The 16,766-nt window shown below is 47.4% G+C and overlaps 2 protein-coding genes and 1 non-coding gene across 6 annotated transcripts in view; 2 read left to right on the top strand and 1 right to left on the bottom strand.

The window, feature by feature from the left end:
- Positions 1-14,491, top strand: part of Mtmr4 (myotubularin related protein 4) — a 23,562-nt gene extending 9,071 nt beyond the window's left edge. For all 4 annotated transcript variants that reach the window (XM_005350485.3, XM_026780344.1, XM_026780345.1 and 1 more), the window contains 11 exons: positions 804-1,000; positions 1,231-1,359; positions 2,234-2,345; positions 2,836-3,031; positions 3,259-3,444; positions 3,523-3,693; positions 3,905-4,059; positions 8,497-9,892; positions 11,430-11,540; positions 11,963-12,051; positions 12,249-14,491. In XM_005350485.3, the coding sequence (XP_005350542.1) occupies positions 804-1,000; positions 1,231-1,359; positions 2,234-2,345; positions 2,836-3,031; positions 3,259-3,444; positions 3,523-3,693; positions 3,905-4,059; positions 8,497-9,892; positions 11,430-11,540; positions 11,963-12,051; positions 12,249-12,426 (2,920 nt within the window). In that variant the 3' untranslated portion in view covers positions 12,427-14,491. The remainder of the gene's footprint in view (positions 1-803; positions 1,001-1,230; positions 1,360-2,233; positions 2,346-2,835; positions 3,032-3,258; positions 3,445-3,522; positions 3,694-3,904; positions 4,060-8,496; positions 9,893-11,429; positions 11,541-11,962; positions 12,052-12,248) is intronic.
- Trnak-cuu lies at positions 1,796-1,868 on the bottom strand. Its single transcript has one exon. It is a non-coding gene; the product is annotated as a tRNA-Lys (tRNA).
- Positions 14,492-15,515: 1,024 nt separating the features above from the next.
- Hsf5 (heat shock transcription factor 5) overlaps positions 15,516-16,766 on the top strand; it is a 45,723-nt gene continuing 44,472 nt past the window's right edge. The window contains exon 1 of the mRNA XM_005350488.2: positions 15,516-16,149. Within this exon, the coding sequence (XP_005350545.1) occupies positions 15,516-16,149 (634 nt within the window). The remainder of the gene's footprint in view (positions 16,150-16,766) is intronic.

Consider the following 16,766-nt stretch of genomic DNA (forward strand, 5'->3'; position numbering starts at 1 on the left):
TTTCTCTGTGGCTTTGGAGCCTGTCCTGGAACTAGCTCTGTAGACCAGGCTGGTCTCGAACTCACAGAGATCCGCCTGCCTCTGCCTCCCGAGTGACCTATACCTTCTTTTATGAGGTTAGGGTTTTTCTTTTTTTTAAAGACATGGTTTCACTAGGCGTCCAAGTATCTTACTGTTAGCATTCTCTCTCACGAGTGCTGGAGTTGCAAGTATGTGTCAGCATGTCCTATTTGGGGGTTATTAATACATGGCAGAGGTTGCCTGTGACTTACAAAGTCAGAAATTTTGGCTGGTTCGGGAGTGGAAAGTTGGCCAATTCCTATATCAGAATGTAAGTAAATAAGCTTTGTATGATGACACACACGTTTAATCCCAGCACTCTGGAGACAGAGGCAGGTGGATCGCTGTGAGTTTGAAGCTAGCCTGGTCTATCCAGTGTGCTCCGGGCTAGCTGGGGCTACAGAATGAGATCCTTTCTCAACAATTATAGATGGGATAGATGGTGATCATAAGGTTTGGAGCGGTTCATGTTCTTAACTCGGGCTTGTTCTCTTGGTGCATGTTTGAACCTGGAGCAGGTGCTGTGCATTTCGATGAGTCAAGGTCACAGTGGGAATACCACAGCCATTTCAGAAAAAATGTCCTCTAGAGATGTGAAGGCTCTTGGTAGCAGTTTCATGGCCTGGATATGCGCTTAGCCCTTGCTGGCTCTGGAGACCGTGGTCGGCCCCCATGAGGTCTCTGCAGTAAGCTTCTGGAAGCTTGGAATACCAAGGGCATTATGGTTTCTTCTGTTTTATCAGACACCTGCGCAATGGGGCTGCCATCGCCCGCTGCAGCCAGCCTGAGATCAGCTGGTGGGGCTGGCGCAATGCTGATGATGAATACCTGGTCACATCTATTGCCAAAGCTTGCGCCTTAGACCCCGGGACAAGGGCCAGTGGGGCCTCCCTCAGCACCGGGACCAATGATGCCAGTGAGGCCTGTGACACTGATTTCGGTAAGGCTTGGGTGGTGCCCGTCCCCCCAGTTAGAGGCCCCCTGCTAGCCTCTTGCCCCCAGGAAGTCCCCAGTGAAACTGGGAGAAGAATGACAAAACAGAGTGCCTGGGGTCCTGCCTTATGGGAGGTGGAGGTCTGAAGAGCCTGAAAGACAGCTTCTTTTACCCCAAGACTAGCGTGCCGTGGCGTGACTAGTTGAGCCTGAGTCTTCTTCCTGCTATGTATTTAGATTCTTCTCTGACTGCATGCTCTGGGGTGGAGAGCACAGCAGCCCCTCAAAAACTGCTGATCCTGGATGCACGGTCCTACACAGCAGCAGTGGCTAACCGGGCCAAGGGTGGCGGATGTGAGTGTGAAGGTACTGTGATCACTCGTGTCTACAGTCAGGGCTCTAGGGCAGTGCTGGCGAGGAGAGGGTTGAGGGCAGCTTGAGGATTTGAAAGAGCCAAATAAGTCTGCTGGGATCCAGGGCTCTGCCACTTCCTAGCCTTGATTGTGAAGTATAAGTTACCCCATGAGTTTTATTTTCTCGGTGTTGCGGGAGGTCCTCCCGCTCCTCCAGCCTATAGCTGCTGAGATACCAGCCCATTGGGGCATGGTCTCTCTCCCTTTTTAAAAAAGCAGCGACTTCCCTCTCCTTGCTCTCTCTCTCCCTGCTCCGCTGGCGACTAGACTCCCTTCCTGGTTGTGCAGAGGGCTGTGATCTGTAAGTTTTCCCCTTTAAATAAATACCATCTTATTAATCATAATTCCAAACTGGTGTGGCATTGCTTGTGACTTACGACTCCAGTTGGCGCCCAACGTGGGGCTCGAACCCACGACCCTGAGATTAAGAGTCTCATGCTCTACCGACTGAGCTAGTCGGGCATTGCTTGTGACTTACGACTCCATCTCATCTGTAAAATAAGGAAGATTCATACCTTGAGAGGTTGTCAGAATGATTAGCACTCAGATAGAGAAGATTGTTGGCTCAGAGCAGCTACCAATTTTTGAGAATTTATATTGTTAATCCCTAGTGCTGCTGCTATGAACATAGTGTTTGAGTTACTGTTTGGGTAGTGGCACTTGGCTATCCAGAGGTAAAGGGGCAATTCAGAGTATAAGAGTATATTTACTATGTTGCCATACTGGAGTGTTCTATCCGTTCAGGGGAGCTCTGTGCATGGGAACTGCTCTTAAGTGGTTGTTTCCAGGACAGATTTGCATGTTCCACTTTCCTCTCCGGTCTGCAGAGTACTATCCTAACTGTGAGGTCGTGTTTATGGGAATGGCCAACATCCATGCCATCCGGAACAGCTTCCAGTACCTCCGGGCCGTGTGTAGTCAGATGCCAGATCCCAGCAAGTAGGTGCTCCCTTCGAGACTCCATCACCCTTCCAGTCTCGTGCGCTGGCCAGCACTGCACATCTTTAGAGATCTGAGGGGGAGATGGGAAGTTTGAAGTTATATAGACTTCATTGTCTGAGCGGGGTTGAGTGCAGTGCACCACTCCAAGAACACTTCTTCCACTCCTGGAGTGACGCTTTGCCATGGTCATAGGCCATTGGATTCTTTTTTCTGAGATCACTATTCTACCAAAGAAAATAGAGAACTGGGGAGAAGTGTGGCTAAGTATGCAGGTGATACTTCACAATTCCCCTTTTGAGTCTAAGAAGCTCCTTCTGTGTCTCATTTCCCTACCTTTCTACCAAATACCTCTTGGCGGAAAGGTCATGAGTCAGACTTGGTTTCAGCCCTCAGTGGGGCTTTTGTGGGGTAGAGCTGGCTGAGGAGGCAGAGACATTGTGGTAGCCCCCAATCCTTAGTGATTCTGTTTCTCTCTGCTCTTGCACAGCTGGTTGTCGGCTCTGGAAAGTACCAAATGGCTGCAGCACTTGTCAGTGATGCTAAAAGCGGCTGTGCTGGTAGCTAATACAGTAGATCGGGAAGGCCGGCCTGTGCTGGTGCACTGCTCTGATGGCTGGGACCGTACGCCACAGATCGTAGCCCTGGCTAAAATATTACTGGATCCATATTACAGGACCCTGGAGGTACTGAGAAGGGATTTGGAAGGACAAAGGAAATGAGGGAAGAGGGGTGGATGATTCAGGCTTTCTGGGAGCGTGCTGGGAATGTCTCAGTGGAGGACATTGGTGCTTTGAGTCCTCTTCTGGGCTCGACTCTTGTGGCTGCCAGCTCCCAGCCTTGAACAGTCCCCTAGAAAACTGGACCCTAGTCCTTCCAGAGTTGCCTTGTGCTGAGACTGGCCATTTTACAGGGCTTCCAAGTGTTAGTGGAGTCTGATTGGCTGGATTTTGGGCACAAATTTGGAGATCGCTGTGGCCATCAGGAAAATGCAGAGGACCAAAATGAACAGTGTCCAGTGTTCCTCCAGTGGCTTGATTCTGTTCATCAGCTGCTTAAGCAGTTCCCTTGCCTGTTTGAATTCAATGAAGCATTTCTGGTAAGTCCTAAAGCCTGTGGCCAGGGTTGGAGAATGGTATCTGAAGGCCCTCAGGCTCACACTGTCTGGGCTTCCTAGGTAAAACTGGTGCAACACACATACTCCTGTCTCTACGGCACATTCCTGGCCAACAACCCCTCTGAGCGAGAGAAGCGCAACATCTATAAGCGGACATGCTCTGTGTGGGCACTCCTGCGAGCTGGCAACAAGAACTTTCATAACTTCCTCTATACACCTGGTTCGGACATGGTAAGGCTGAGCCCTTTTCCTGCTAGAAGTCCTATAGGGAGAGGAAAGGAGGGGAGAGGAGGGAAGCGGGGAGGAGAGAGGAAAGAGAGAGGAAGGGAGGGGAGGAGAGGAGAGGAGGCTCTGAGTCAGTGAGAAGTGTAGAGCCAAATGTTCAGGGAAGGAAAACGAATGAAGGCTCTCATAGAACACTAACACTGGGCTGCTTCTCTAGGTCCTGCATCCTGTGTGTCATGTCCGGGCCCTGCACCTCTGGACAGCTGTTTATCTGCCTGCATCATCTCCATGCACACTTGGAGAGGAAAATATGGATCTTTACCTTTCCCCAGTGGCTCAGAGCCAGGAATTTTCTGGCCGTTCTCTGGACAGGTGAGAAATAATTGTTTCCCCTCTCTTCACAAGGAAAGCAGGAATTGCTTCCTAGTCCATTTCACCTCAATGTTTTAACTATATAAATAGATAGTATTTATAGTCTCACATAGTCTCACTATGTCATTATTTAGTAAAGGCTGGCCTTAAACTCATGAGCCTCCTGCATCAATCTCCTAAATGCCGGAATTACAGGCGTGTTCCAAAATTTATATAGTACAAATTTTGATCTTTGACTATTAGCTGAAGCTTTTTGAAGTTACAGTCTACTGGCTGAATACTATAAAGTCTAACAAAGAACTCAGACTTCTTATATTTCTTATTTTAGGGTCTTTTGAGCCAAGTCCATTGTCATGGGATAGATTTCAATGCTTTTTTCTCAAACTATGAAAAATTTTTTGAAGAATCCTTTGGGGCTGTTTTACAAAGGAAATTTTTATGAAGGACCAGGCAGGCACCGGGGCTGTTTCTGTGTCCCAGATGTGGTTTTGTTTTGAGAGAGGGTCTTCTGTGTACTGGCACTGGACCAGAACCCTTGATGCTTTAGTCTCCCAAATGTCGGCATTACAGTTATGCCATCGCACTGGGCCATAATAAGCATTCGAATAGATTTTTAAGTGGACAAATATATGCTTAGAATAAAGGTAATTATAAGTGTAGAAAAAGTATTATGGGAGAAAGGAACAAAGAAACAGATATATGAGAGATAGTTTTGAAGAAAACAAAAGAAACAAAATTAACTCTGGAATTGGTAGAGGGTGAGAAGGACATTATTTTGTTATTTTGAGACAAGGCACCTTGCTATGTAGCCCTAGTTGGCCTGGAACTTACAGATCTTCCTGCCTCTACCTCCTGAGTGCTAGGATTAAAGTCAAAGGGAATAAAAGAAACACGTTACTGTAGGCTATACAATACTACAATTGTACAGTATTACAGTTGTAGGCATTACAGTACAGTTTATTTTATAAATTAAAAATATTGTTTTTATTTTATGTATATGGATGGTTTGGCTACACACATGTCTGTGTTCTGTGTTCATGCCTGGTTGCCGAGGAAGCCGGAAGAGGGCATCAGATTTCGCAGAATTGAAGTTACAGGAGGTAGTAAGCTAATATGTGTGTGCTGGAAACCAAACCCAGGTCTTCCACAAGAGAGCAAGTGCTCTTAACCATTGAATCATCTCCCCAACTGTATTTGATTCAGTTGTCAGTAGTAAGACAGCATAAGCAGTGATTATAACCTACTAACAATGGTATATCTGAAGAGTTTACCATTAAGTTTGGTAGAGGCACGGGGACTAGCCAGCTCTGCTATAGTGTAATTCCTTTATAAAAAGTTGCTGGATGGGCCTTGTTGGGGCACACCTTTAATCCCAGCAGAGGTGGATGGATCTCTGTGAGTTCGAGGCCAGCCTGGTAAACAAAGCAAGTTCCAGGAGAGCCAGGACTACACAAAGAAACCCTTTCTCAAACAGCCAAAAAAAAAAAAGTCCCTGGAAATATATTCAGAAATGCGATAGAGACATTTTTAGTAGACTGTGGAAATGGCTGAAAGTTGTTGGAGAATAAACATGTAGAATACAGAGGATCCAGAGTCTCTTCGGAGTCAAAGACGGGTTTACAAGTCTTAAAGTTTAGAGATGAGATGCGGAGAATGTTCAAGAATGTTCATACCACCAGAAGCCAAGGAAAAATGGGGAGGACAAGCCCGTTTGCGGAGAGAGAAGAGATATGGGGAGGATGAGATGGGAGTATCAGTTGATAGCAGAGAGGAGGTGTGTTGGGCTGCCCAAGATGGAGAGATTGCCTTTAGAGGACTGATGGAAGGGTTTGTTTCTGTAACGACTTGACTCTTTTGCTTATACCTTTCCCAGACCAATGGTATCTTCCTCATGTCTTTCTTCTACTAAAGTCCAGCAAATGATTTTATACCTGGTTCAAGTATATGCTTTCTGTGTAGTCTTTCCTGGCCATGTGGGCTGGCTTAGCCCTTTTCTCCTTCTAAAGTCCTCAGGCATTATTATCTATCCTAGTGGTTCTCAACCTCCCTAATGTCACAACCCTTTCATACAGTTCCTCATGTTGTAGTGACCCCCAACCATAAAATTATTTTCCTTTCAACTTTATAACTGTAATTTTGCTACTGTTATTATAATGTAAATATCTGTGGTTTCCAGTGGTCTTAGGCAACCCCTGCGAATGGGTCATTTGACTCCCCCTCAAAGGAATTGAGACCTATGGGTTGAGAACTGCTTGTCTATATCATTATTATTAGTTAAACCTTTGGGGGCACCTATGAATCAGCTATGAAGGTTGGCACTGTTAATATTTGAATTTCAAAGGGTGCATTGGAGTCACTCATTTATAGTTGAAGTTTCCTTAATAAAAAAAAATAAAGCTCTGGGCAGTGGTAGCACACACTTTTAATCCCAGCACTCAAGAGGCAGAGGCAGGGGAATCTCTGTCTCTTTGAGGCCATCCTGGTCTACAGAGCTAGTTCCAGGACAGGCTCCAAAGCTACAGAGAAACCCTGTCTCGAAAAACCAAAAAAATAGATAGATAGATAGATAGATAGATAGATAGATAGATAGATAGATAGATAGGCAGGCAGGCAGGCAGGCAGACAGACAGACAAAAAAATAAAGCAAGAAAAATTCAGTTGTAACTTAAAAGTATAGTACGCTGGACGCTGGGCGGGGCTGGGGATGTAGCTCAGTGATAGAGCATATTTATTCATAAGGCTATGGGTATAATCCCCAGCTCCACCAAGAAAAAAAATAATGTGCACATGGGAGGAATGGTTCTATAGTTATTTAGGCCTTACTCTTAGCCATTCTCAAGATGTCAGTTTTGGATAGACCTTAGAAGATCTGATGTATACCATGATGTGCATATGATTATTGACCCCTGCTGATCTAGTCTATTCAGGTGATGCCCTGCTCGTGGGAACCTGAGGTAAACTTAAAGCTTATTTCTTCATTTCTTTTTTCTTTTTGAGGGAAATGGGGTGTGATTTTAGGACAAGGCTTCTTTGTATAGCCTTGGCTGTCCTGCAACTACCTCTGTAGACCAGGCAGGCCTTGAACTCTGCTTCCTCAGTACGGGATTAAAAATGTGTGCCACCACCACCCAGCTTGTTCATTTCTTAGTTTGCCTGGTACTGTGCTAGATGTTGGGTCTCAAGTGAGACATAGGCTTGCCTGACCTCACGGCACTTTGGTAGAGGGAAATAAACAAATAGGTGCATACTGTGCTTTAGAGGCTACTGAGCATGGATGGGGCTTTCTGCCTGTGACACAAGCATGTTTGATATGGATTATTTCTTCAAATCTCACTGTGGCTTGAAGATGTAGGCACTTTAATCTTTCTTCCACAGGCAAGGGAACCGAGGCTCAGCGAAGTTAAGTTGATTAAGTTTCAAAGCTGGGATTTGAGCCCTGGCTATGAGTGAGATCTCATGTAAAATGCCAAGTGCAGAGGCTTGTGCCATGAGCTTGTAATCCTGGGTCGGAGAACATGAAGACAGGATCCTTGTGGCTTGTTGGCCAGTCTAGCCAAATTGGCAAGCTTCAGGTTTAGTGGGAGACCTTGTCTCAAAATTAAGTTGGAAAATGATTGAGGAAGACTCCCAGTATTGACACATGTGCACATACGTGTGCATGCTCATCGGCCACACACAAAATTGATGACAAAAATAAAATTAAATATAAAAATAGTCTATTATGATAAATGTCAAAACTAAGTACTTAGAAGAAAGCTATATTATAACTTGGCCTTTGGCGGATTTTCTGTGTGAGTTGATTATGGCATCTGAGAAGTGCCCAGTGAAGAAGTGTCTGCTTTCTGGACAATTTCCTGAAATTTTTATTGCTCAAAGGATTTTATATTGCAGTAAAAATCAAAAACAGCCATTCTTGGAAATGCCCATCACCCATTTGGTGAATAGGAGTGCTTCTTGAGTTTTTGAGTGATGTCTACTAGAAGTTTCCATGGGGTTCAGAGAGTTGGAGGGACACACTGCTACTGAGTGTCTGCAGAAATGTGTGTTGAGAAGTCATGTTTTCTTGATACGTGACTAATAATTTGTGGTTGGTTCCCTAAATTCTGAAGCCTTCAGGCATCTCTAAGGTATAACATTAACATCCTGTAGAGGTGATAACCAAGTACCTGAGAGGCTAAAGAATGCATCTGTGGTAGTTAATCAATATGAGAGCCAATGTCCTTTGACTCCATAATCTGTAGTTTGTGTCTGACTTTGATAGAGACAGTGAGATACTGGTTTGATGTTAAGTGTTGTACTGGCTACAGTAGTGGACTTAGAATCATCAGTAGGTATTTGTAATATTAAATGTCTTGTCAATATTGATTTTGACCTGATTGTGTACATTGGAAGTATCTCCCATTTCTTGACCTGGACATTCTATGTTTGCCATTTCAGATTACCTAAAACCAGATCCATGGATGATCTTCTTTCCGCCTGTGACACAAGCAGTCCCCTCACTCGTACTTCTAGTGACCCTAACCTGAATAACCACTGTCAGGAGGCGAGAGTTAGCCTGGAGCCCTGGCACAGCAATCCTGAAGGAGCAGAGCCAGTCTATGTGGACTCGGGGGTAGGAGGCCCACAGCTGACCATGGGAGAACTGGGCCTTCTCCCTCCTCTGCCCAGCAGCCAGAAAGACTACCTGAGCGGTAAACCTTTCAAGGGCCACAGGAGCTGTTCTCTCAGTTATCAACTACGTAATACTTCTGCACCCCGGGAAATGAGGAGCAACGCCTCTGAGGCCAGAGTCCTGGAAGAGACTAAGGCACTGGCCCCAGGCCCTCCAGCCCCAGAGGAGCAGAGGACTTCTGACAGCTTAGGGAAGCCACCTGAACAGAGTCCAGAAAAGGAAGCTGTCGGTACACTCAGTGCACTCCCTAATGGTTCCAGCAAGTGTGGCGGAGCCTGTGATTTTCCTGAGCCTTCCCAGGATTCCCTTATAGGCCCTCCCCACCAGGCCCACCTAGACTCCATGCAGGCCACGCTCAGCAGGTGTACTCTAGGTCACAATCAGGGTAGCCTTTGTAACCCACCAAGTGCTACCAGCCAAATTCCTCAAGAGCCAAATACTGACCTCCTGCACCAAGATCCCCCTGGGTCTCTGGCAAGTATCTCCCACCAGGAACAGCCTAGTTCAGTGCTGGGGCTGATCCACAAGAAGGAAGATGCTGGCAAGAGAGCAAGTAAGAATGGACAGATAGTAGAAAATCCCCGCTTTGGGAAAATACCATTGGAGTTGGCCCGAAAGCCAATTTCTCAGAGCCAGATCAGTGAGTTCTCATTTTTAGGGTCAAACTGGGACAGCTTCCAAGGGATGATGACTTCATTCCCGAGTGGAGAAACCACTCCTCGGCGACTACTTGCTTATGGCTGTTGCAGCAAGAGGCCGAGCAATAAGCATATTCGAGCTGCAGGGTCCTGCTTTGGGGGCCAGTGGGCTCAGAGAGAAGGGATGAAGTCACCTGTGTGTTCTAGTCATTCCAGTGGACATTGTACTGGCCCAGGAGGAAAGAACAACCGGATGTGGTTGTCCAGTCATCCAAAGCAAGTCTCCAGCGCAAAGCCTTCTCTTCTGAGCTGCCCTTCTCCTGTGCCTCCTCTCTACCTGGATGACGATGGACTCCCCTTTCCCACGGATGTGATCCAACACAGGTTACGGCAGATCGAAGCAGGGTACAAGCAAGAAGTAGAGCAGCTCCGTCGACAGGTTCGAGAGCTCCAGATGAGGCTAGACATCCGTCACTGCTGTGCCCCTCCGGCAGAGCCACCCATGGACTATGAAGATGACTTTGTGAGTATCCGCTAGCTGCCCCCGTCCATTGGTTTCTTCTGCCCCTTCAGCAGTCACCTGATGAGTACTGCCTGTGTGCCGCTGAGTTAAGCTCTCCCTTCAGGATGGAAGACAAGCAAGCACAGTGATGTTCTGAGTGTTAGTGGAGGAAAAAGGTCAAGGAAGGCTCTCCTGAGATCTTAAGCTGAGTGCTAGAGAATGTGATGTTTAGCTCGGTGGACAGTGAAAGGGGGAATGCATGTTCGGCAGCATGGAGGCATCAGGTGTTCTGGTTGGTATGGCCTAATGAAGGGGTGGGTTATGTGGGCAGATGTGTGTATACTTGCATACACTTTGTGCTGGGACTGAGAGGGAGAGGTAGTATAAATGAGTGGTAACGGGAGAATTGACGGAGGATCCACTTGAGTACCTTTTGATGAGGCAAGTGAGACCCAGAGTGGGAGGCTGGTTTGGGCATTTTATTGTTTTTTTTTGTTTGTTTTTTTGTTTTGTTTTTTTTATATGAGACAGGGTTCCTCTATGTAGCTCTGGCTGTCCTGGAACTCGCTTTGTAGACCAGGCTGGTCTCAATCTCACTGAGATCCTCCTGCCTCTGTCTCCCAAGTGCTGGAATTAAAGGTGTGTGCCACTGTTCCTGTCTTAGTTGAGACTTCTGAAAACAATCCAGGTCAGACATAAGGAGAGCCACCCAGGCTTTACTGCCCTCACTGTCTTAGATTCTGACGTTGCAGTCCTCAGGGAGCTTCCTGAAGCTGTCTTGCCCTTGTTGTCTGCATGGATGTTCCCCTTCCATCAGTAAAAGTGTCCCCAATTGTCTGCTGATAGAACAGATAGGTCTAACAGTTGAGGGTTGTGCTTTAAATTCTCAGCCAAGTTCTATTTGTCGGTAAATGTTTTTAGGTTGTGTGGGGCCAACAGTCTCTGAGACTATTATTATGACCATGGTAACACAGAAGCAGCCATAGGTTATATGTAAATGAGTGAATATGGCTATGTTCCAGTAAAACTTGATTTATGAAAACAGGATAGGGGGCTGGAGAGATGGCTCAGAGGTTAAGAGCATTGCCTGCTCTTCCAAAGGTCCTGAGTTCAATTCCCAGCAACCACATGGTGGCTCACAACCATCTGTAATGGGGTCTGGTGCCCTCTTCTGGCCTGCAGGCATATGCACAGACAGAATATTGTATACATAATAAATAAATAAATATTTAAAAGAAAACAGGATAGACTGGTTCTGGTTTGGCAACACTTAGTTTAGGGTATAGCAAGAAATATAGTCTTCCTGTGCTGCACCACATACTGGTTAACATGATAGTTCTGAGCCAGAATGCTGGGATCAAACATCAGCTTCACCCTTACCAACTCTAGTTCTCTGTGCCTTAGTTTCTTTGTTTTGTACCGTGAAGATAATAATAATAAAATTCACGATTATTGTGAGGAATTAAATAAGGTTTTGCATGGAATACTTAGAGCAGGGCCTGATAACGGTAGTGCTCGTGCTGCAGAAGTGATGGTGCTGTCTTTGCCTTTGCTGCAGACGTGTTTAAAGGAGTCCGACAGCAGTGACACTGAAGACTTCGGCTCTGAGCACAGTGAAGACTGCCTTTCAGAAGCCAGCTGGGAGCCCGTCGAGAAGAAGGAGACTGAGGTATGTGCAGCAGTGAGCTTCCTTTCTAAGAGAAGAGGATGCACTGTGGTCTGGAACAGTCCCTGCCCCCAATAAATATCCTTGTAGGCCAGTAATGGTCAGTCATAAAGACCATCTTGGTTGTGGGGCAGCAGTGGTGCATGTCTTTAATCCCAGCACTCGGGAGGTAGAGGCAGGTGGATCTCTGTGAGTTTGAGGCCAGCCTGGTCTACAAGAACTAGTTCCAGGATAGGATTCAAAGCAACACACAGAGAAACCTTGTCTCAAAAAACCAAAAAAAAAAAAAAGAGCTAGTTCCAGGACAGGCTCCAAAGCTACAGGCCATCATAATCACTTTTTTCCTGGGCTACTTTCCTGATTGCAATGTTGTTGTTCTCCTTTTTGGACATGGACCTGCAATTGTCCCTTGTGCCTCTTGGTAGGTGACTCGCTGGGTTCCAGACCATATGGCCTCCCACTGCTATAACTGTGACTGTGAATTCTGGTTGGCCAAACGAAGACATCATTGCAGGTAAGTTTTGTTTGGTTTTTGCATTTCACTGCAGGGTTCTATGTGTAGAACAAAATTAACTGAAATTGGAGATATCGTAATAGTATTTTTGTTTACGCCTAAGCTTTTTATTTATTTCTGGAAACCCTTTTAGATCAGCATTCATTCTCAGGACACTGATATTTCTCATTAGTTTCTCCCTGTTTGTACTTTGGCAGAAATTGTGGGAACGTGTTTTGTGCTGGATGCTGCCACCTTAAGCTGCCCATTCCTGATCAGCAACTCTATGACCCAGTTCTCGTCTGTAACTCATGTTATGAACACATTCAAGTATCTCGTGCCAGGGAACTCATGAGCCAACACCTGAAGAAACCCATTGCTACGGCTTCCAGCTGAATGCCAGAGGAGATGATCTGTCTGTTTTTAGCAGGTTTGAAGGGAGGATCTGCTTCAGGTGTAGTCTGGAAGGTTCCTTGGTATGGCTCATGAACATAGAGCTCAAAGATACCGTCTTGAGAAATCCTTCTTGGTACCATGTGACTGGAGCAGAGGAATTTGAGTTTGGCAGGAGATTTTCTACTGAAGAGACCCTCACTTTGGGGTAATGGTCCTGATCCAGACCCAGGTCTGGAAGCTTCACGCTGAGTTGGTGACTCCAGCTTCTCTCCTGGAGGTCACAAGATGATGATTTCATAAATACTGCCTGGTGCAAAGTGCCCAAACAGCAATAGAAAGGCATCCTTACAACCAAACTCCAATTGATAATGAGACCCATCTCTCCTCCACCTTGAAAAGAGCAGATCATAGTATACAAGATAGGAATTTCCATCCTATTTGAGAAGAACTCTATTCTGTACCTCTGTGCCCTGTGTCTGTGCATGAAGGCTCAGTCTCTTAGAGGCGCTCCCTCTAGTTGCATTAGTACTGTCCTCTGTGGCGTTTGGTTCAAAGACTGGTTCGGCAAATGGAGGCATTGATATATTTTTCACCTGGCTCGGTGGCCAGCATCAGCGAATATCCAGTTTTTAGAGGGACAGTTCTAAGGATTAAGACATTTTTGGAAACAGAGGAAAACTCTGGTGACGTTTAGTCTTGGCGAAAACCAGTTATTTTGAGCTGTGAAGGCAGTTGTCACTCTGTTCCGCAGTGGCTGCTCTTGAGGTGTGTGCGCACTGAAGAAAGAGAAGGGAAAAGCAAAATTATCCTTGTGAAATTCTGCTGATTGTGCCCTACCCTTTGCACCTGACTTTTCCCAGTTGTCCTGGTGCTAACACGGGAGCTACACCTTGATCCTCCCCTGGCATGAAAATAAAGCAAAGGATTTTGTTGTCCCACTGCCCACTCCCCCATGTGGTCTTTCCCTTGGCTGCTGCCTCCTCTGGGTCACACTGCTTCTTATCCTGAACACTTGACACCTTGAGGGTAGAATATAGCATTTGGTTTTACCTCCTAGCATCTGCTATTTGGTATGTGAGGGTTTCAGTACAAATGCTGCTGTCTATTTCTGTGCACTTAACAATGGAACCCAAACAGAAAGAAGAAAGCCTTGATACCAAAATTGGGAGTGATGATGTGTCCGTTCGGACCAAACATTTTGTCGTGTTTGATTTTGATTTTGTTTTTCATCTTACCATGTGCCAGTGGCACTTAACCAAAAGATACAGTACTGTAGCCATGTGCTTGGTTGGGGCAGATACAGTCTCCTTGGCGCACAGCAAGAGCATGAGGACTTCCTATCTCTGTTTTCCTTACTTCGTTCTTGTAGGAAGCAGAAATTGCTTACTCTGTTAAAGTGACAGCAGTTGTCTTTCTCAATGCTACTGTCTTGTTGCTTTCTAGAAAACATATTTTTTTTTTCATTCCAAACTAACCAGAACCTACATTTAGAATGGGAATTACCATCCTGACCTCTTCCTCAGTTCTACAGCAAAGCATCTGTGCTCCTTGTATAAGTGCCATGGAGTAACCTAAAAAGTTTTGGCATATTTAGGTCAGCCTAGCAGATTTTTTTTTTCATTTAAATGGAGCTGAATAATGGAGATTTTGTGTCTTGAGAGATTCCTAAGATCAATGAAAGAGCAACAAATTATTTATCTCTGATACATAAAAATATTTTCAACATTTTCTCAATCATTAAAATTGACTGCCAGTCACGTGGCTTTTTAGTTACCGATTTTCATTGCACTTCACTCTGTTTTCAGGGGGATCAGTAACATTCTGGGAGACTGTATCTGTCTACTTTGTGTGACTGTTTTGAGGGACTGTCCCATCAGTGAACAAATTGCATGGCCTTGGAGAAAGACTCTGGGCTTCTGGCTCAGATGTGTTCATTCTTTCAGAGCTGTTGTGGGTGTAAGTGACATGATGTGGCCAAAAATCCAAACTGTGCAGTTGCGTTGTGACAAACATGCAATGTGCTGTAAAAACTCAATACAGTTTAAATAAAATCTCTATATTAGTGCTGCTTTGTTGGCTCTTTTAATTTTTTTAGTTCATTGGTACTGGGATGGAACCTGTTGCTTCATGGATAAAGCAGTACTGGACTAGAGGCCTAGCCCTTCGCTCGAATTCCTAAGAAAATTCAGTGCTTTGACTGTTGGGCACTGAGTCTGGCTGAAGGCAGGAGGATGACTGCAAGTTTGAGGCCAGACTGGGCTCTAGGGCAAAATCAAACTGCACTACTCCTCGGAGTCCCTCTCGTATTTGGGTTGGTTGACTGTCCCCTTTCAAGTGAAGGTCATTTCTTTCTTCTCTGGGAGATCACAGCTTGTCAGCAAGCACAAAAATTTGTTCTGTCTTCTCTTTATTCCCTATTGCCAGGTTCCGTGGGTCTCATCTAATTTGAAGTCAAGTTTTCTTGAGCTGTTTTTTTTTTTTTTTTTTTTTAAGATATAACAATGCTACTGCATTATAAAATGAATTCACGTTCTCTGGTTACTGTACCTAAACCCTTCCCCATCATTTTTATTTGGAGAGAGTAGCAGTTCGACTGTTAGGAAAGACTGTGGAGTGTGTCCTCTGTTCTCAGGAACCACTGGGCTGTATCATCTATGCGCACTCGCGTTCTGAATCCCCCGGGGCCACCCTGCCCTGCTGAAGCCCCCTGCCATCTTGCTGAGGTAAACTGGGCCTCTTTCTCCTCAGGAACCACAATTCCCTGGTGTGCTGCCTTCCAGGGACCCTACAGAGAGGGGCCCGCTTCAGGAAGGCCCGCGAAGGTGACCCCAGTGGCCTGCCAGCACCTCAGCCAGGCGTGTGCCCTGCTGAGGGGGAGGGTGGGGCTCGCGCCCCCTCGGCCACCACGCGGCGGGAACTCGAGGCCCCATTGGCCGCACGGAAGGGCGTGCGGGGACTCGTGCGCCAACGGTTCGGCCTCGGCGGCCGGGCGCTGGCAGGAGGGGGCAGGGCGCAGCGAAGCCCCGGGGGGATCGAGAACGGTGGGAGAGCCAGGCTCGGCGGGGCGAGGCCCAGGGCCCGGGCGGGCGATGGAGGAGGCGCTGCTGTCCACCCCCATCAACCCCAACAACTTCCCCGCCAAGCTGTGGCGGCTGGTGAACAGCCCTCGGTACCGCTCCATCCGCTGGGACGGCCGCGGCGAGGGCCTGCTCATCGACCAGCCGCTCTTCGAGGCCGAGCTGCTTAGCCCGCCGGGCCCGGGGGCCGGGGGCGCGGGGGGAGCCGGGAGCAGCAGCGGGGGCGGCGGCAGCGGCGTCGGGGCAGCCGGGGCCGAGCCCGAGCTCTTCAAAACCACCAACTTCACCAGCTTCATCCGCCAGCTCAACCTCTACGGCTTCCGCAAGGTGGTGCTGGGTGGGCCGGGGGCAGCGGGGCCCGGGCCAGGGCCTGGGGCTGGCGGGCCGGCGGGCGACGGGCCACTCCACCACTTCCACAGCCCGCACTTCCGTCGCGACCAGCCTCAGCTGCTCGTTCACCTCAAGAGGCTCACCAGCGCCAACAAGGCCAAGCTGGCGGCCGGACTGGAGGTGCCCTGTCGCCCGCCCAACCGCTTCCAGCGGCTCCTCATCACCTCAGCCTCCGCCTCCGCCTCCACTTCCACCTCCCCGCTGCAGCATCAGGACCCGCCGCCCCAGCCCACAGGGCCCAGGCCAGAGCAGCATGGTGAGTTTGTGGCACCTGGATCCTCGCTCTCCATCATGCACGGGGGCGAGCACCGTTTTTGCACAGCCCCAGGACTAGGTCACATCACTTGCATCATCCTCACTAGCACCTGCATTTCCTCTGGCAAGAGGCCATAAGCATCCCCTGGTCTGTATCTGGCTACCAAAAGGACACAGGCTTTAGGCTTGCCTTCCAGTCCTCTCCAAGAGAGTGAATCCCAAGAGTTAACCTACTTCCATTTACTTCTGCCTAGTCTCTCCACTGTGATCATCTAGAATAAGCTGTCGATCGACGCACCGGGTGGGAAGGGCCGCCCATTGTCTGGCCATCAAAAGAACAGGCACTCAACAGGTTCCAGTGTGAAGGGACAAAGTCACCGCCAAGAAAACTTGAGGCATTAACCCAACTATGGGAAAGGGGAACAGGTTCTGCGCGTGGAAATTTGTTCTTGAAGCAACATGCCACCTTTCACCTATTGACGCATCTCATTGAAGTATCAATGAGAACAGTCATATTGAAAGCTCCAGGGGCTGGAGAGATGGCTCAGTGGTTAAGAGCATTGCCTGCTCTTCCAAAGGTCCTGAGTTCAATTCCCGGCAACCACATGGTGGCTCACA

Source organism: Microtus ochrogaster, chromosome 7 (assembly GCF_000317375.1).
Source record: "Microtus ochrogaster isolate Prairie Vole_2 chromosome 7, MicOch1.0, whole genome shotgun sequence".
NCBI lineage: Eukaryota > Metazoa > Chordata > Mammalia > Rodentia > Cricetidae > Microtus > Microtus ochrogaster.